Source organism: Coccinella septempunctata, chromosome 5 (genome assembly GCF_907165205.1).
Source record: "Coccinella septempunctata chromosome 5, icCocSept1.1, whole genome shotgun sequence".
Lineage (NCBI taxonomy): Eukaryota > Metazoa > Arthropoda > Insecta > Coleoptera > Coccinellidae > Coccinella > Coccinella septempunctata.
Window position 1 is genome coordinate 31,170,008 of NC_058193.1, and position 20,663 is coordinate 31,190,670.

Below are 20,663 nucleotides of genomic sequence, written 5' to 3' on the forward strand. Positions count from 1 at the left end.
AATCATCAACTTGAGCTCGCGTTATTCGTTTTAGTTGGTTTTAATATTGGAAACCGAGTTCCTGAGCACTAAGACCTAAGAAAGGAACCAATCTTTCATTTCAATGTGAAATATTGTTATCCATCAGTTTTTTTATCATTATACTATTCTCTCAAGGTTTAGAGGTAACTTGTTGATCAACTTACTTTTTCTTGTCTCTTGTAGTCTCTTGGATGGACAATTCAATTTGTGTAGTGGGAAAAAATGTGAGTCTTGGGAATTTATATTATCATGGAGAAGGTACATCCACCTAAAAAGAAGGTAGAAAAAATTCGAGTTAAATAAAAGATTGCAACACTCTCTTTAAGGAATTTAATGATATCAAAATCATTTTTGGTACAAAATAGTGATAACTTATATACATTATATACAAATCCTTTATAAAAATAACCATAACAACACTCCATAGATTACTGTATACTGGAATATTTGCACATGTCCTCAAAAAGCTTGCAAGCACTATCCCTAAAAAAAAACAACCGGGAAAAAGCAATGCAATTGCAATTTTCATATTGCAAAATTATAAAGAAAAGAAAGAAAAAATTTTTGATTACAACCATACCATAACATTTCGATATTCAAATATATTTGAGAAGTGCTAGAGTATATCACATTTTTTTATTTATTGAAATAATCTAAATTACTAAACGTGAAGTATCTGCCTCATACATGACACACAGCACTTTGGCAAGGATTGCGTTTAATTCGAATACTGAAGAATTACTGTGTTATTCTGAAATAAATAATATGGGTTAAATCAGTCTTCTGCTGCTGTATTATCTGTATTTAAGGTATAGAGGTATTCTGTGTAAAGCCTCTTAGCATAATTTATTTGTTGTGCAACCGTCCTTGCCAATTCCACACTACAACATCTCACTCGGGGTTTCTTAACAGGATCGGGATTCACTAATATTGAACTACTAGTTCCTGCTACATGTTGAACGATCTCAATATAGTATCTATTTTCAGAGTGTTCCTTTTCTTCATACACCTTACAGCTTATCAAATTTCTGAAAATCAATTCGTCAGTAACGATGTGAAAGCGCGCATCAAAAGGCCTTACATAAGGTGACAATCTATTATTGGAGTAAGATCCGAATTGTTTGCTACAATCCTTATTCTTTCGTTGGAAACTATGCACTGTAAATCTTCTGAAGCACTTCCAAGTACCTCGAAAGCAATTAGCTGTTCGTTGTAATTTCTACAAAACAGGTATTACATACAAACGTAAAGTGGCAACAATAACAATATTATCTCTTTATAAATCGAAGAACTTACTTGTCATTAACCATGTAAAGATACTGCTGTCCCTGACTCTGCTTCAAACTGTACCTTGGTAGTAGTCCACCATATCCATGAACACACCTAGGAAGTCTATGCCTTTCGAATATAATTTTACTGCAAAAATAACATTTGAATCAATGAAATCAGATAAGAAGAGAACTGGGGCTCAAAAAACTCAGCCACCACTTACCTGCTGCTAGAATCCCTTACAGCTCTCGCTGTTTCTGAAGCAAAATCCAATACGCCCACTACGGGTTTAGTGAAAGCGCCCACTAATCCCTTACCCATACCAGAAAAAGCCCCCTGTATACCGTCATTCGCCACACCCTCGTACACCTGTTTGAAGATACTGGTGGCTCCACCTAACAACCCAAAGCCCAACCCCTTAAAACCCGCAATTAGATGATCTTTACTCCGGCCTGTCTCCACCCTCTTGTACCTCTGCCTGGTCTCCTCGTGACGATCGTCCATGGCCACCTTACCCAAACCGTCAGAAAGAGATTCCGTAACTTTTGCCGCCGAGTTAGAGATGCCGTGGGTGACATTTTTGACTAGGGCGGACACGTTGCCCTCTAGGAAGAAACCCGACAGGCCCTCAGAGACGTCATTCACGAATCCCAAGGGGTTGCCGAGAAAATCTACCGACCCCAATATGATTCCAGCCTGCCACATCAACTCCTGCAAATCGACAAATAGAATATGCGGAGAAGACAGATACAACAACAGATCTTACATCTCTGAAGTGCTTTACAATTGAATCGAGAAGAAACTGCCAAGTCTCGAAGGGATGTTTCCTGTCGAAGGCCTGTAGGTCGATAGCTGCATCTTCGAATTTTATTAGTGTTAAACCGAGCTTTTTCTTGATCCTCTGCAGATGGGTGCTCAGTTTACTAGCAGTCTTAACACTTAGTCTTATTTCGTTAGGAACCAATTGTAAAACTCCAAAATAATACCTGAAGTGGAGGATACGTTGAGAGCTCTGCAAAGTGTTGATATAACATCTTACCTTTTGGAATGTGAAGTTGATACTTTGGTAAGCAGCCTTTGAGTTTCGAAATCGTTTTCATCTTTATTTATCAGTTCTTCTTCTTGAGAGTGAAAACCAGCGAAAGAGCAGAATTTCAACAGTAGCAATTCTTCCAGAATAACTGATATGTTCTTCAAGCGCAGAATCAAATACTAAAGGAGCAAGATTAGTACTGTTTGAAAATCGAAGTAGTGACATGGTTACCTTGAATATCACCGCATTCTCATTAACTTTCGTCTGCATTTCTGCTTGAAACATTATGGCAGGCAAATCTTGTTCACCCTCATCACTGTTTCTTATATTCGGTGGTGTCACATATAGAACAACAGGAGTTGTTGTTTCGAATAACTGCAAGTAACATATTTCAACAGGTATTGCAGATTATCATTTAATTTAAGTCGACAAATAAGGTGAATTAAATTTAAGTGAAAAATTTCAGGTGTTCTTGAACTGTAGGGAAAAATGAAGGCTTTTCTTATTTTTAGCTATATATTACCTGGTTGTCTACTTGAACATTACCGACGCTCACACAAAACGTCTTCGATTTGGGCGTCACAACAGTCTCGGCCACTATGTTCGAAAAGACACCATAAAGTAATTCTTCGGGCGTTTTGCAGCACACCACGCTGACACCGAGACCTTGAAGATGCATCGTGAATTGGAATTCCCTTTTATCTGTATCCTCTTCGCGATTGACATCCAAATGCGGTCTCTGTTGCAAAGCAATGCTGCCCCATTCTCTATCGTCGGAAGTGGCGTAAAAGTTCTTCTCTTTCATATCTTTTATAACTAACACTCTTGTGGGACCATCCATTATTATCTCTACTGAGAGAAAACCAGAACCCGGTCTGAGTCTCTGCCTACCAACAGCTTGCTCGATAGGAACACCTTTGTCAGTCATTTTTCTGGAATTTGTCGAGGGTAAACCTAGTACGACTGTATTCCCTGAAAAGTTAATGAATTCGAAATCAGAGTTCGCTCGTGACGAAATATATTCAAAATTAGGATTGTACCAATACTCATAATCCTCAAAAACACTCGAAAATTGACTTTTCAGTAAATTTAAAATGCACTGCTCAAAAATTGAAGTGGATATTCTTTTTGCACTCGAATCAAATTCTCAGTATTGCTGTACATACCATGTGGAGAAGCGTATGCTTGCATATTACACACACACACACACACACACAAAATATGGTCCTTATGACATGACGCTTAATGACTCAATAAAAAAAATCACAAGAAACTCATTTGTTGTAGGTGTAATTTTTCTTTGTGCTCCATATGTGCGATAATGGGGTGTTGCAACTCATCTGGTATTGTGTAGTATCAATTGTGGATTAATTGTCATAAGTTTAACAACATGAACAATTAGTGTGATGGTTAAACGAAGGCGTGGAATCGCAATCATACTAGTGGAAGTGTTGCATATAATCGTGAGGGTGGTAGAGCAAGAACTAAAACCGTCGCACAAGATCGGCTAATACGTTCAACTGTAGGACGAAATCCCGACTGCACAGCATCCCGAATAGCTGATTCCGGCAAGGTAATGGTAGGATAGTTTATGGTCAAACAATCTGGAATAGGTTGCTTAGCTTCAATTTGAGGGCACCAGCGATTCAATTCTTGAGCAAAGTAGTTTTACATCGTTTGAAGGTATTCAGTACATCCTTATCAGTAAAACAATCTCATGTCCATTCAACTCTCAAAGTTTCTAATAAGAAAGGGATGGGAGGGTCAAAATCATAAGAGGAAAAAGGCTACACACTTAAGAGCAGAGTAGGATATACATACACGATTGCCAAACTCCAAGAGAATTGCTAATACTTCCTAGAAAATGCAAGTACCTGAAATATATTTTATGACTTAGAGACTCTTTTACCTGGTCTTAGTCCGTAAAATCCGTCTTGGGCTTGTACACACATATTGTAATGAGCGCAGCATAGAAGACCGTCATCTGTGAACCTCCACAGTTGAGTTGACACTCTCCTAGGATCCATTCTTCTGAGCATAAGTCTTGAAAAGCAGTTTGGTTGTGGCGCGTTACCTAAAGAAATATTATAATTCAGACAAAATTTTTCGACTCTTCAAGTTTTCACCTTCAATATCCAGAACTAAAACATGATCACTTCTAGACTGATTAGGATGGTAAGGTGGGCTACTTCCCTCATGTTGTATATGTCCTGTAGATGTCATTCTCCATAACTGCGACCGTAAACCGTGTCTTTTACGAGCAAGAACCACTTGATTCCCATTGGTTACATCGAGAACAAGCTCCTGGTTTTCGACGTCCAAAGGATTCAATATATCACTGCAAAACCAGATGATGAATTCGAACCATTTTAACCGAATTCACGCGTTACCTTTTGAAAGTTCCAACAAATGCGATGTAAATAAAGTTCTCATAAGTGAGACCAGCACATGGGCCTAACGCACTCATGTCATAAGTCTTTGTAACACCTCCAGGAGCCACAACATTCAAGAGAGGTGGTTGAGTGGGTTGGTCCCAAGCATAAGGTATACTAGAATGAGCTCTAGCTGTGCTGTGATGTACCTCTTTACAGGAAGACTGAGCAAAAGTTAAGGATACCTCGGAAAAGTTGTCCACTCTAATAGGAGGTGGCATTGTGTCTGCATCGGTAAATACAATGAAGAATGTGGCACCTTGAAGAACTATTTCCAGTCGAAGGAAGTAAACACGGCCATTTGTATCCCTACAGATAACTTTAGGTTCACATTCGACTCTAAGATAATACAACTTTTCTTCGCATAATTTACCTTATGTTAACATGAGTAGAACTATTTGCGTCAATCTTCAATCCACCTGACCAACAACAATCAGGTATGTCCTTGATAGAAACACATAGATATTGATCTTGATCTAGCCTTGGCCAATGAAAGGGCATATGGGAGTTTGGCATCAGTCTCAAAGAGGTCTTTTGTTGGTTTGGATCGCTCTGCAAGAGAAATTATTGAAAGAGGATAGAAACACATAAATTTTTTGGTATCACAAACACTCACCAATGTGAGAGTGAAGTAACTCTGACAGAACACCAGTTGGTATGAACTTCTGTTATGTACTTGATATCTTGGCGAAATGGTAACTATGTTTGTAGACCTATATCTACCTTTTCCAGGTCTTATTTCTATACCGACTACAAAAACTGTGTCAGATCTACCATCAGTCATCGTCACATGAAGTTTACGAACTTGTATTCCTTTTTGGACGTGGAAATTTGAACACCACTGCGAAAAAAATCGAGTTGAAAAAGTTAAAACATCAGAACTGAACGAATGTGTACCTGTGGAGTTCCATCCCTAACCACGTGGTTTCCAACCCGAGCACTTATTGTAGGACTAGCATCATGATCTGAAAAACTGAATAGCAAAGGAAGCAACATTCTAGCGAATTCATGTTCTTCGAATTGACCAGCAGCCAGACTTCCGGTACCTGCTTGTCGGAAAACTAAAGGCAAACCGGTCTTATTCATGATCCAATATGGCGCAGAAATACTGATCTGTAAGAATTAAAGTTAGATCTAGAGAGCTTGAGAGCTTAGAGACTAACCTTAATTTTTGCTCCTTTATTGCAAGAAATCACAGCCTGCAAGAAAAGTTTTCTTTCCAAATTATCTTCGAGCCTTATGCGACATGCAAAATCTGTAGCACAAGCAGCTGGTATTATCACAGAGGAACAGGAGACGAAATTTTCCACCAGTAGATTCATTTCTATCACCTCATCGGGATCAACCTACATGAATTAAAAAGAGTCATAATATATGACTTTTCATAAAATAGTGAAATATTCTGCAAAATACTCACACTTGTCAAAGCACTAGAAGAACCTGAAGTTATACGCCCATGTTCGCCTTTAATCCTATAAAGAAGATCAATCGGAAGCAGATTAACAATTTTTACAGTGGGCAACAGAGTAATACGATGAGCTGGTTGGTCACTTTTGTAGTTTCCTTCAATTACAAACTTCTCTTTAACTATATCAGAGCAAAATCTGTAATGATAGATGATTAGACAATTGAGGTTAAGTAATTATATATTCAGTTTAATAACCTGTAATTTGATCCTTTTTTAGAGGTGCATGTCAACAAATCGTACACCAACTCAGAATTCGGTTGCTTCCAGGAAATCGAAGGTGTACTATATGAAAATTTGTTAGAATTGCCCACAGGTCTCACATCTATATCTGAATGAGCATATTGCAGCGGAATTGCCAAGGTCATACCTGATTCGATGTTTAGAGACTTGCTTGGGACCCAACCAGAACCTTCAATAATATCACATTAAAAATTCATTTAAGGCTCTGAGAATTGTTGTTTACCCAAATACTGACTCTCAAATTTCAATTCAATAGTTTCTGGCAATTTATTCCTCACCAGTATAGCAGATCTCACTGTGATCAGTTTCCTGGCAGAACCTTCTAGGGTAATATCGAAAATTATCCTTGCAGGTGGTATATCTGCCTGAATCTAAAAAAATCGTGGTATTCATTTAGCTGTAGTATTGGTAAAGTATGAATAAAACATACATTTGATCTAGTTTTGATTTCCACCAAGGCATGTCTGAAATAAACTCCTACTTTATCAACTGAAACAGGAGGCAGGGCTTGCTGCCATCCTTCTACTTTTACTATCAGTTGGTGCATTTTTCTCTTGTGGGAATCCTGATGCCTTATTTTATCTGAAAATATTCAACAATTATCCAATTTCCAACCCAACATATTTGATAAGCGTTATATTTTTTACCTCTTCCACTGAAGGAGAATGGGACAGTGTCACCTGGTGCTACGATGATCACAGAATCATCTCGATGTCCAGATTGGGTTGCTTCAAGATCGTCAACTTCAGAAATTACAGTAGAAAAATATAGCGTAGATCCTGTATCATTTTTTAGCGCGAAAGGTACAAAGGGAGATCTACGTTTGAAAGTTGGAGAATGACAGATTTGCTTGCAATCATTTTCCCTGTTCTCCCCATTCTTATCTTTCACACTGTAATAATCCCTTGTCCAGTTGTCTTTGACTTTTTGATAAAGATCTAAGAGTGTCGAGGTTATATCAACGTTCAAAATTTCCTTCGAACGAACTTCAATGTTCAGCCTGTTCTTCACCAAGGCAGCAGATAATGTTTTATGCCAGGTAATATTACAGCTAGAACAAAAATATCCATGGACTATCTTCTAGGCGCCAAATTAAAGAGACTTACTTCCATGGCTCAATGACTGGTTCCCAACCAGAAAGTACCCTGTTGTAATAGTCACTTGCTAAAGTACAACAAAGGGAGCCTTTTCTATAAAGCAATTCGTTATTCTCTGTTTCTGAAAGGTTTTGAGTCAAGTATAGATCTTTTAGAGAAAACTCTAACAACGGTACGTCCGAATCACCACAGTCGTCAATAATACATATTGATAAACAATTTGCTTTGACCTGAAAAATTCCAATGTTCAGTTTCATTTGGAGTATATATACATATATTCATTATGTATTAATTATTATTATTTATTCACCTCAATACAATCTACAACAATCTTCATTTCTCCAAAATTCTCAGTGTTATTTCTCGGTGTAGCATACTTTGTTAACCAAATAGCAGCTTCATCCAATTTATTCTCACTTTTTTCCAAGGCTGTTATACAATCTTCAGTACTGAACCCTAATGTCACTAATTTATTGACGTTCTCTGAAAGTATATTCAATTAAATACTCAAGAGCATACTTCCTATGTTTAGGAAAGCTTCAAATTTGAAAAGAACGATAGTCAGATGCATAACACAACATCTGTTGTGTATTATAACGGTAGAAATGTACCTGCTGAGTAGTTCAAACTTCCTTGTGGTTCATGACCTGATAGCAATTGCTTTGGAAGAGAATTTAATATCTGAAGAAACATTTTCATGTCATGATAAGAGAGTCTCACGGTTAAGTACTGTAATTGTGCCTAAAAATAAAAAGTTTAGAGAATACTTTCAAGGGATCTCCGGAGACTTACTTCTAGTTTGTTATCACCGTTGATGTCTATGTTCAGAGTTATAGGATCAATGATAGATAATGCCGTTTCATCTTCCATACCCAAAATACACGAGAACATTTCACAGTGGTTCAAGTTGCAAGATAGTGGTTTTTGGATGTTTTTGGGTTTATAAGTTATAACAGTTGTGCTCTAGAATAAAAAGACTCAGAACTATCAACCACTTCTCAAACAATTGAGATATTACCTTCAATATTACAGCATTAGTATCCCACTGAGCAGTATTTTCAACCACCACCAATTCAGAATCCGTAATATTCAATTTAACCTCAAAAGTGCCTGGTTCGGGTTTCCAATTGGTAACAGGCATCTTCTGATGTTCTGGACTGTAGTCTATGTTATCGATATTTTGAAATATGAACTTTTGTAATGTTTCCCACCAATCGAACACGGCCATCAACCTCATGTTGTTCAACAAAACCGTGAATTTAGAATGATCCTGCCTCTTCCTACTGTGTATTTCCGCCTGAACTATGTCAACCTGGTTCAACTTCTTAACAGGTTGCAGAATGTTTGTGAAGACGTTAGATGGGTGACCGCCAGGTGAATGATCAAACCTAGTGTCCATAACCAGGATTTCCTGAGAGACCAAGTCTATATCTTGGCTTAGATTGCTGAAAGTCTCGACAGTGAGTCGAGACTTGATGAAGTTTATACATGTGAACGGTGGAGACCCCGAGTGTTCTCGGAGACGAAGGGTGACATTTTGAAGATCGAGTTTAAGAGATGAAAGAGTCCATGAATCAGACACCGAAGGCTAAAGTGTTGAATGAAACAAATTGAAGTCTTCAGCTTTGTTAAATAACCTATTTGATACTTACAGTACTGCTAGATATAGGTGAATTCACAGACGGTAAAATTTTCTCAGTATCTTCTCCCAAATTGAATGTGAACATCCCTTTCAACAGACGATACTGAGATGAATCTATTGTAGCATCTAGAGTTGATAGTTGCCCATAAATACTCATGTCAGGTACTGAAAAAATATTATATAGCATGATAAATATACTTCATTGGTTGAACATTTTTCTCCTCACCGATTCTATACTCCGGATGGAAATTCATCAGGTTCCTCTCAACCTTAAATTTAACCTGAAACTTTTTGGTTAAAAGAGAAGGACCATTCCTCAAAACACGAACACTGCCCAACTGAAAACTATCAGGGACTGCAGCTTTCGAACCACTCTCCTTTCGACCCATGTACAAATCCATATTTTGAAGTTCTAAAGACATGACATCCAAAATAGTTTTTTTATCTGAAATATTCAAATTTAATTGATGTTCCCAAAAAAATTGATAATTCGATGTCTTACTTGTACTTTTAGTTCCCACACTGCCTGTATTTTGATCACTGTGCGTTTTGAAGCGATTTTTGACCAACAACTGCCCCAAATTTATAACTAGTAAATCTGAACTTTTAGAACTTACAGGGACCAATATTATAGGAGAACCCGCGTAAATACTGAGTGATAGTTTCAGGGGTTCGTTACGAAGCTTTTGACCACTGGTTGCAGCTCTGATACTCTCCATGACTCGTTGCAACTGTGTGAAATGATTGAAGAAAGCTTGTAGTTCTGCAACAAACCTTTTGGTGTGAACATACATCACAGACGACATCCCAATGTCTAGATGAGCATCGTAATTTTTGTGACCAGTTGTTGGATTCCTGAAAAAACAAAAAGTAGTGGGATCCTATCTGAGGAGTGAATGAAAAAAATACAGGCATGATATTATGGAGCAATTTCACTGGAGGAAATCTATCATTGCCGTTTCATGCATAAACAATGATAAAAGTGGCTTACCTTATATATTTGAACTTCAAAGCTTTGGAACCTGACGTGGAAAATCGTTCTCTATACAAATGGCCATGTGATGTGAGGTCGATTAAAGATATAGAACCCAACGAACCCTCAACTTCTTTTTGCATACCACTCGTTTTGATACCGATCTCAACCTTGGATATGTTGGCTTTAGCGATGTCGGATCCGGATTTAACAAGTACCATCGTTAAGGATCTTATTGTTATATTTGTACCCACATTTTCGGTAACGATTTCTGAAAACGATCATTGGGAGTTTATAACAATTTCACGAAGCTCCACAAGTATTTCACTAACCTGGAAGAACGTTATCATTCACATGATTTACTTTGTCCAAACCATTTGTAGGGCTTGTGGGTGAGGCACTGAAAAAGTCTATCAGTACGACCCACGACTCCACACTGATGACCAAATCCAAACAGTTGAAATCAACTGAGGCATTCATATTCAACTGAAAGGATGAAGCAATTAAAACTTGATATATTGAATTGATGTGGCCGATACTTGATGAAAATCCATAATTGAACTTAAAAGAGATTATACGATTTTCACAAAATGAGTTTTTAATCTACGACACGTGTTTCGTATCAGAATAGCATCTTCAGGTGGGTGTAGGTAAACTCACTTCTCACATCAAAATTTAGACACTTTTTCAACTTTTCCCCGATTTCCGATTACTTCTCGTATTAATAGCAGATCAATAAGCGACAAAATATCATTCCACTATCGATCGATATATTATCTAACAGCCTCCTATGATTCTATCACATGACTAATAAAATAAAAATACAGAAAAAGTTATATAAACTCACCGAATTATACTGTGAATTGAAATTTGGAGCGTTTTTATCCACAAGAAGGACCGATATCAACACCAAATTTTTCTCTATTCTGGATTTCCTCCTCAGGGTTGGAGAAGGAGGTGGAGTGCATGGATACATCTCCTCAATTCTCTGAGGTATGAAGTTATTATGCTTGTTATTGGTCACTCCAAATATGGTTGAAGTCTCTAAATGATCAGGAAGAGATCCGTGTACAGGGACAGGATAATACTGGTTGTAAGTTATGTCAGGGCATGATCTCGACATGCAGGAAGCATTAGGTGGGAGATCTCCGCCAGATGATGAAATCATCATAGCACGTTGTCTAGAACCTTCTGGTTGTAAAAGATCTTCCATATAAATGGATCTCAGCGAAACCTTCAAAAATTAACCATTACACAACAGATAACTGAAATTGATCATTCTTACTTGAATGTTAGTTTCATATTTGTGAGATTTCTCATAGCTAAATACGAAATCTCTGAAGGAAACATCGATCAAACCCTGCTCCGTAGATGGAATATTCCCTCTAAGTTCAATAGTAAAAATTGGAAGTTCAAAGGAAACTAGAAAAAATCAGGAAAAAATTATTTCGAAATTCGTTCATTTCACAACCCAAGATTGTTGTTTCACCTTTGATATTTGCCATTCTTGAAGCGATACTCTTGGTTTTGGACACATTTGTCATGGTTGGAAACAGCTTAGCCCTAACGTGGGGATCCATATTGAGAGTTGTGACACCTGTGTCTTCCTCAGTTATGTCCCCAAGTGCCGACTGAGGTTTCAAAGATCTCATAACGGATTCAGAGATCTTCGGGTTCGAGGTCAACCACTGCACAGTGTCCAAAACTTGCTCGTATTGCAACCTTGTTAATGAAACTTTTAATGCAGTTACTACAGAACCGGTAATCTGTATATTACTCTTTACAGATTCGCCGCTCATTTCGTCATCTTCAAGTGGTAAAAGACTCTCGTTGCTATAATCTAAATTTCCCCTGGTAACTTCTCTTTCTATATTCAATTTGACCAAAGTGTCATGCAGGATTGGTTTGGCTAATGTATTACACGAGTAAAGCACTTCTGGTCTAACCCTTGAATTGAGAGAAAATTAATAGAACTCACCAAAAACCTTCACCAGATCTTACATTGAAGTCTGATCTTTTCTTGATTCCTTAACTCTTCTAGAGGAAGTGTCAAGTGAGAACAGGTTCATGTCTCTTATCTCGATTTCATAAAACTCTGTTCTCGATTCCGAATAATTCTCATGTAGGCCATTAGTGGAATTCTCCTTCACATCTTTATTAGAAACATTTATTCTACCAAGATGAGCTATAAACACTTCAGAAGTATTTGGTCCTCTAGGAAGGACAACAACTGGACTATCTAGAATAATATCCAATCTGAAATAAAACACAGGTTGTTGCCATCACGAAAAAACTTTGACAAGATAACAGCAATGGTTGTAGAAATGATTTTTATGGAATTACATTATTTCTTACTTGATATCTATGACAAAGTCATCAGAATCTTCGGGACTATACGGAGTCTGAGGTATTGTATCTCTAGCTGAAGAAAATCCAGATGCTCCAACAGAGCTGCTCCTTCTCCTTTTTCTTGGAGACGAGCATTCTGACAAGGAGAAAGCACTCCCATAAATAGAGGATGATAGCCTGGCGTTCATATACAGAGACTGTGCCAAAGCCTCTGCCCTAAAAAATTTCAAAGTGTTACTTTCTACAATATTTTTAAATCAACATAAAAAGAATGGAAAGGAATAGAAATAAAACAAACCTTGCTTGAACCAGTCCCAATGCCATATCTGTTGCAGCACTCTTGATAGACCTAGCCAGATGTGACATGTATTGTTTGAATTCTGTAGCACAAGATTGTAGTTCACAGACAAAATGTGGGGAATGAGTATACCATAAAGATGCCATTCTAATTCTTATATCAGCAACATCTGGAACCACTTTTAGAGTTAAAAAGAAATATTCCATTATGTTTGAAACTACCTCTGTCATCTTTAGGATCCAAACTTCTCACAACTTTGAAACTGAATGCTCTCTCCACATCATTATCTTGAGACGATACGTATAGGGGGTGAATTTGATCTTCCTGAAGTAAATCCTTACCTACGCTTACTATTCTTTGATGCATTTGCCCTTCTGGTGTCAAATCCAGCACTTGAAGTCCTCCAAGAGAACCTTCTATCTCAACTTTGGAACCTTAGAAGATAACTCTTATTTTCAAGCCTTCTTTTTTATTTTAGAATACTTACTGACAGTAGCTTGAATCTTTGCTCCACTCATTGTAGCTGTACAGATTTTCTTGCCATGCAAAATGCCATCCTTCATAATTCCACGCAATAAAAGAACATTCAGTCTGTGGAAATCGAAGGTAAGCTCTGTTTTACCAATTTTAGGTTCTAACATGCTTGGAAGAGAGTCTGTTGACGCTCTTACACTAGAGGGCATTGCTGTAGGCAGCTTGATATTTGCGGATTTGTAAGATTTTGGAAAAACTCTCCTGGCAAAACCAACAAGTTCTACTAATGTTTCTTGATTTGCTGCAATAAAAATTATAAAACCTCAATAATTTGGAGGAAATAGAGTGCGAATTCCAAAAATTCAGCATAAAAATAGACCAATATCTGTCCCTCAAATCAAATAATACCACACCTATTATATCCAGGTTATTGAATTGCACATTGGCAATTTGCATAGGCTCCTGACCACTAATAATTATAACCTCGATTGTGATGAGTGCTTCTGCGTCTAAAATAGTGGTTGTCCGCAATGTGGTTTCATTGTTCAGAGGAGAAGCTGTCAAAGAGGTGAGAGCCTGTGTAAGAGCCATAGGCGATGTGAGAACAGGCCTAGAAATGTTTGGATCTGGACTAGCTGGTGATACTGGGGATGTTGGCTCACTATCCCTCAAACTCCCAGATTTTGAATCCATCCTTAATTAAATTGAATTGCACTTTAGTCTGTTTAAATCTAAGAAATTGAATCACTCACCCAACATGCTTATGACTGGCTACCAAGAGCTCAAAATCGGCTCCAAATGTCTGCAGAGCATCCACAAGTAACAAACTATGCACAGTGAGAGTTACACTCATATCAATGGACCTCTTCATCAAAGCCACTTTAACCCCCGACACTTGAAGTTCTGCAACACTTCTACCCCTACTCTGTACTTCCAAAGACATATGATCAACTATGAATTGCACCATGAGTAATTTTGACAGTTCAAGACTTGTATCGATACTAATTGAAAGTTCTTCATCTTGCCCTTGCTCAAACACAGAATCGTCATCTGTTTCGGTACTTTTAAAAGGTGAGGGCAATCCTGTAGATGTTATAATATGCAACAAATTTCTGGCAGAATTAACTTTAGATTCATTCAGATGTGCTACCAATTTCGGTAGGTTAGCATTGAGGGTTAAGCTGGGATATAAAGGATCCACAGTATGTATCACCCTCCTCTCTACTTGTATTGATATGTTGAATCTATCTAAAACGTGTAACGTTGAGCTGCCCTTATTATGCGCATAACGCCAGTTATCTTTCACTTTTCCCACTAAAATCTGTAAATCCGTTAGATCCACAGTATATTGCTCATAAATCTTTTGGTGGAGTGTGGTTTCGTTCACAACATCAGCTGGCAAAGGTTCCATGTTCGATATATCTAACGTATGGTCATCTAAATCACTAGCCTCGCTCTGTGGTGGAGTAGAGCAAGGGGTCAAGAAAGTTTCTGAAAAAAATTCTGAGATAGAATTTCATTGTTTCGATTGCAGACCCCTCACCTTCTTCTTCACTAGCTTTACTGATTGTTTGTTCATTTTCTCCTGTAGAATATTGAGTGTTGTTTCTTAATTGGAGCCTTCCAAAATCAATCACAGCCATGGAAGCTCCTTGATCACAGAAATTTTCAACAAAAATTATTTGTGGAGCTGATATATCGAATTGCAAATCCCAAGTAGTTCTATCAACCTAAGAAATTATACAATGTATACATCAACAGCTAATGTAGTGTAGGTTTTCAATAGGACCTGATTTCCCCTCTTTTATTCAAACAATACTCAAAAAAACTTACTATTCTTCCGCCAAGTATTTGCTCCCAATTTTTAATGAGCTCCTTTTTGGTTCTACTTTTCATTGCTTCTATTCTGGATTGAGTGATGTTTTTCTTATGTGGTAAACATACAAACTCGATTAACCATTTTATTGCATTTGGTTGATAAACAATATCTAAACATTTTGACTGAATGCATAACCTATAATCTGCACTTGAATTTGATGGTTTCTTCTCATAGGCTATGTAGAATAAACATTCATTGTAGGAATCCAGTTGATTCACCACACTGACCCGAGGGCTTTGAGGCCCTCTAGATCTACTGACAAAACCTCTTTCGAGCCCAGGTGGACCAACAAGTACAGAGAATAACGAATTTTGGGTTATTTTATCTTTCAGATACAAAGCTCCTAGAGATAGTTCTACAAGATGAGCTTGGGTGCGAGGTTTGCTTACAATGTTCAACGATAAATTTTTGAACTCTAATTCAAGCATCGGCGAACTAAAAAAGATCTGCTTAGAATTATCTAATTCCCAGTGTACATTACTCACGTTTCCCCATCCATTGTAGTACATAAATTGATGCTTCCTTTCTTGAGACAAAAATTAAATTTACCAAAAACTGCATCTCTTTTGAATATTGTGTTGTTTTCTACCGAATCTGAAAGAACCTGCAGAATTTCCCCTTCTAGTTGTTTCGCTTCTGGGGAAGATGTTTCAGAAGCTTCGCTTTCTGCAGGAGCAGATGAATACCACCCCACCCAACCTGGAAACCAATTCTCCAACATACTCCGCCCAGCTGAATTGTTCGAGTTACTTTTGAGGTTAGGAAGTTTGACAGTCTGCATGGCAATCTATGTAGAATCCGACCAAAACGATTTTCGAATCAGCTAATGTGGATGTATCAAATAACATTTCAACTTACCTCCCTCAGAGCCTTCAATTCCTCAAAATCTCGTGTCTCTTCAACCTCATCTTTCAATTTTTTCTCTTCAGAACTGAGTGTGATGGTTGGAGTTGCTAAGATTTTTTTATAAATTCTGACATAAGAAACATTCTGTCTTGCAAGGTTGAGGCATGACTCCCAAGAAGGTTTAGGTTCACATATGCTAGGTGGTCGGCCGGGATATAAACAGTTTATAGCGTAAACCCACCAAGATTTAGGATCTTCCTTGACAGGTTTAGAAGGTTGATATATACGGTAACTTCTATATTTGGCAAGGTCATCAAGACCTTGGAGACATTTGACCACTTGATCATATTGCCACTAAAAATTTATTGTGAAGAATGGAAAATGTAAGCATTCATCGAAAAATTTGGTATAAAACTACTCACATCAATAAGTGTAATAGGTACGTCATCCAAAACAAGATCACAAGCGAATCTTGGAGTATCTGTTGACCTTAAGGGTTGCTCACTATGATTATTTTTAATGTGGGCTTGTGCCGATACAGGAGGGAGAATAAAATGCTTTATATTTTTCATGGTTGCAAATGGGGACATTGCAATTGCTAAATCTCCAAGTGATAATTGTGCCAACATCCTTTCAGGTGCCAAATCTTCCCAGTAAATACCAAATTTTTGCATTTCCAGTAACTTAAAGGATTCTCCTTCTTTTTCTAAATGACAGAATCTTGGGCTCCAATTTGCATCACAGCTTTGAGCTGATAACGAATCGATTGTTACACCAAAGGCAACAAACTTATCAACTACGCTTATATTATCTTCATATCGAATATGGACATCCTCGATATTCAGCTGTAATAAGAAGTTATGCAATAAATGATGCAAAACTAGATGCAGAAACAGAAACCTCATTTTTTTTTAGCTTGTTTTTCTACAGGAAAATTTGATTATAGATTTTTCTTATATAATATATATTTTTTTCATTGAACGACATGAATATAATATGTGAAATAATCCAGTAGAAGAATGGGTTGCCATTGTAAAAATTGAGGTTTGAAGCTTCCAGAAAATAATACTGACTTGTATATTTTCTATAATATCGGAAATAACTCCTGCACCAAAATTCATCCAAGAAGAGTAAGTATTTGAATAATATGTATTGATATCTTTTGAATCATTCTCAAGTCTCCAATGAGCCTCCATTCTGTCTAAGGCAGATAATTTTAGTTCTTGTCTGGCATTTTCTTCTTTTTCACTATCCCACTAGAAGAGAAACAATGTTTTTTATGCTGTCATTAAATGAAAGTTATACCTTACCTCAGATATGGGCAAAGGACTTGCAACTAAGTACAATTGTTCAATAGCAATAACCCAAGGTGCTGAACGTATTTGCCTGACTGGTATTTGTAGTTTAATTTTACCAATAAAGCCTGTTTTTATTTCAACAGGTAAGCCTAAATGTCGTAATGCATCTTTTTTCAGAGGTAGATTCTCAAGTTCAACTTTACCTAAAGGGTAAAATTCAGTAGTGAGATGTTTAATGAGATTGAGATATAAAAAGATTCATTTATTCCCAGGAAAAAGGTTTTCTTACCTGACAGTAGAGCTATACTCAGTTGATCTGTATTTAAATCAATATATTTCCCTAAATAGGTGTTTAATATCCAAGCAGCAAGTCCCTCCAACATATTTCCTGTTCTTCAGAATCTTATAGAATTAAAATAAATAATATTATGACTAGTTGATGACAAACCCTAACCTTTCACAACTTCATATCTAACCTAAAAATCAAAGAGAAATTTTCATGAAACCTGATAGACGGTAGTAGTTTCGATGGTTCTCATCATATTTTTACTTAAAAACAATGGATAAATCCAATCAAATACCAATTACTTCAATAAATGATTCTTTTCCACAAACTCACGTGAATCAACTTTGCTTTGACGCTCTATAATACGACGATGACATCTTAAGTAGTTTTCCTTTTTCTAATATATGCCTTCAATAGAACAAGAATTGTTATAGTTGGCCTTTGGAACCCAAGTTTATCAATAAATAATTATTAATTTTGGGTATTAACTTCACCACATCATTTGAAGGCATTACAAATTACAATTTTGACAACAACGTCCTTGAGCATGAGAATAAAAAACATAGGTGTAGCAGAGAAAACATTTAAAGGGTGAACGCTAATTATTGGAATTTGCTGTAATGGAGAGTAGTATTAAATTAGAAAAAAAATATTATATGGTTTGATTTGTGAATTTTGTATTTGATAAACTTCTTGTATTAGATTAATGAAACTAAAATAATTCCGATACTGAATGTAAATGATTCAGGAAAATTTAACATACTACGCCCATGTGTTCTGCAAGAAGATAGTGCTGCCATATTTTGAGCATCGGACAAGGTTGGAACTACCCTGTTTCATAATTATTTTGGATTGGACTCGCCCATATTTGATATTTGTGTGGTTGTGTTTGACAGCGGTGTCAGAGCGACAAAAATTTTACATTTTGGTGCCGTTTTATAGGGTGAACGATTTTACAACAATGATATAAATTTGTGATTTGTTAACCACTGGTGAAAAACTCAAGGAGAAAGGAAGGATCTTCATCAATTCCATTCAAAATGGGTAAGTAAGCCGGCCTTTTTGTCCATTTTTGAAGTCTGCGCTATTTTCGTAACAGTTTAAAATAGGGCTGAAATGAAAATGTTTCAAGTAAGGTCGAAAAAGGGAAAAATGCAATTTCTTATTTATCAAAATGGGGGTAGATATCATGCCGAATAACTTCGGACCTGCCCGAATGGGGTTGTTCAAGAAGGGGGAGAGCGTTCAGCCAACCCTATTCAACTCGCTATTCGAAGGGAAAAGTGACCTCCTTATTAGAATTTGGGAGAAAGAATCTGAACACATTCTTCGATGATTTTCATTCATGAACTTGTATATATGATTTTTCCTCTTCTGGGATTCCTATCAATCAAACATCAGAAAATCAATAAAACACACAGGTGCTATGATATCATAATTCTTCTCAGTTCTCACGAAAGGAAATCGTGGAAATCGGAAAATATGGTTTCTGTTGATTCTATGTCAATAACTAACGTTATCAAGTTACAAAAATGAAATTTGATCTGTTCGCCCTATAGTTGAATAGTACGAATGTACGTGAATTAAAGGTGAGTTTATGAAAAAGTATCATAAAATTGATTCAAACAGCAATCAAGTAATCCCATTCACAATGGGATCTCCTAGCCGGTATTTACACTAATTATTCCATATTACACCGCCACAGGCAGTCAGAGTACGAGAAACATTCTTCTCCTTCGTAAATGCCAAAGTTATTAAACAAAAGCAATTTTATCAAAAATCAAACACTCAATTCAAAGCATCGTTAGCCCTAAAAGATAAGAAGAGGTTGAGTGCTGATAATAACAGCAAAGTTTTAACAATTACGAATTCATGAATTGTGTTATTTCAAACCAATTTAGGTATTTTCTTTTTGAATGAAGATAAATAATGAATACATATATGTTAAATACCGAAAAGGTTTGAAAAAAACGCTTGACCTTTCAATGAGAAAGGTGTGGGAATTAAAAGCATTAGAATTGCATCAAATTTTCATTCTTTTGGTTAAATTGATAATGAAAAAACGATCAAATCCTGATGGTTTTAATTGTAAATGACCGCTCATCCATTTTCTAGACAAAAGTGTTGGAGCTATACTTATTAAAGTGCATAATATTTGATGATATCTAAGAACCTAATTTCTGTCCTATAATCAACAAATATTGATTGAATTTGGAAAATGAATGTATTGTCATTATCCAGGTCAATATGATACTTGCATGTGGGTAGCTGAACTGGAGCACCCTTATCAAATATTGGAAACTTGAATTCTGTATAGTACCTACGATAAAATCAATTCGCAAACCTTGTTAGTGCAAGGGCACAAATAAGTTCATACATTTTGATTAGGAATTGTGATTATTGTGTTAAGCAATAATTTAGCGAAACCTCTGAATATAATAAACTCGATAATATACCTGTGTGCTAAATTTCAAGGTTCATTTTATAGGACATCGATATAATTGGGAAACTTCATGTAATGGGACTATCATCATTATTATTAATCCTACAAAGAAGTGGTTTGACAAAATTGCATCTGCATCATTCTTTTTGGAGATGTATTGGATGAGTTTATCCTGAAATATCGTTGTTAAATTTCGATCAACCTACAAACCAGAGTTGCAATGAAAACCAATGTGAATTAACTATCCATCATTGTCAATCGCATATTGAATTCGAAGTTCGTTGTAAAAATAGAAATGACAGTGTATGGTTACATCATTAGGAAAGCAAATATTTGTAGAATGGGTAGGTAGGTATAGCTAGGCTAGTCCTAGAAACTAGATCGTTAGAAGAAAGTCTAGAAAACAATTAAGTTACAAGGAGCAATCAAGAAATATCTAGTGAATGTGTGATGTCTGCTTTCTGCATTGAATAATGTGATATATTTTGTGTTATCATCATCAAATACGACGACAAGGAGGTCATGAAGATTCTTCAACACTGTAGAGACATAATAAGGGGTTGCTAACTTCATTGTTCATGTAGTACCGTACAATACAGTCTTTAAGAGTGATAT

At 36.6% G+C, this 20,663-nt stretch overlaps 2 protein-coding genes across 2 annotated transcripts in view; one reads left to right on the forward strand and one right to left on the reverse strand.

The window, feature by feature from the left end:
- Nucleotides 1-336: 336 nt before the first annotated feature.
- On the reverse strand, nucleotides 337-18,124 carry LOC123313033 (vacuolar protein sorting-associated protein 13D). Its single transcript, XM_044897696.1, has 49 exons — nucleotides 17,939-18,124; nucleotides 17,609-17,795; nucleotides 17,332-17,522; nucleotides 17,095-17,277; nucleotides 16,444-16,866; nucleotides 16,034-16,375; nucleotides 15,661-15,962; nucleotides 15,130-15,610; nucleotides 14,840-15,026; nucleotides 14,049-14,787; nucleotides 13,710-13,990; nucleotides 13,310-13,597; nucleotides 13,044-13,256; nucleotides 12,823-12,991; nucleotides 12,531-12,740; nucleotides 12,177-12,431; nucleotides 11,665-12,122; nucleotides 11,461-11,597; nucleotides 11,023-11,409; nucleotides 10,508-10,661; nucleotides 10,194-10,446; nucleotides 9,705-10,057; nucleotides 9,429-9,647; nucleotides 9,213-9,367; nucleotides 8,579-9,148; nucleotides 8,353-8,523; nucleotides 8,172-8,301; nucleotides 7,871-8,043; nucleotides 7,570-7,790; nucleotides 7,111-7,514; nucleotides 6,894-7,045; nucleotides 6,687-6,834; nucleotides 6,419-6,632; nucleotides 6,173-6,359; nucleotides 5,919-6,101; nucleotides 5,653-5,868; nucleotides 5,372-5,596; nucleotides 5,129-5,307; nucleotides 4,714-5,064; nucleotides 4,450-4,661; nucleotides 4,233-4,397; nucleotides 2,847-3,295; nucleotides 2,555-2,698; nucleotides 2,330-2,502; nucleotides 2,057-2,276; nucleotides 1,514-2,001; nucleotides 1,318-1,437; nucleotides 1,103-1,240; nucleotides 337-1,049 (listed from the first exon to the last, which is right to left on the reverse strand). Exons 2-49 carry the CDS (start codon nucleotides 17,700-17,702, stop codon nucleotides 797-799), a joined length of 12,360 nt encoding a protein of 4,119 aa, XP_044753631.1. The 5' UTR covers nucleotides 17,703-17,795; nucleotides 17,939-18,124; the 3' UTR covers nucleotides 337-796.
- A 350-nt stretch (nucleotides 18,125-18,474) lies between these two features.
- Nucleotides 18,475-20,663, forward strand: part of LOC123313039 (actin-binding LIM protein 1) — a 37,469-nt gene continuing 35,280 nt past the window's right edge. The window contains exon 1 of the mRNA XM_044897720.1: nucleotides 18,475-18,649. Within this exon, the coding sequence (XP_044753655.1) occupies nucleotides 18,646-18,649 (4 nt within the window). The 5' untranslated portion in view covers nucleotides 18,475-18,645. The remainder of the gene's footprint in view (nucleotides 18,650-20,663) is intronic.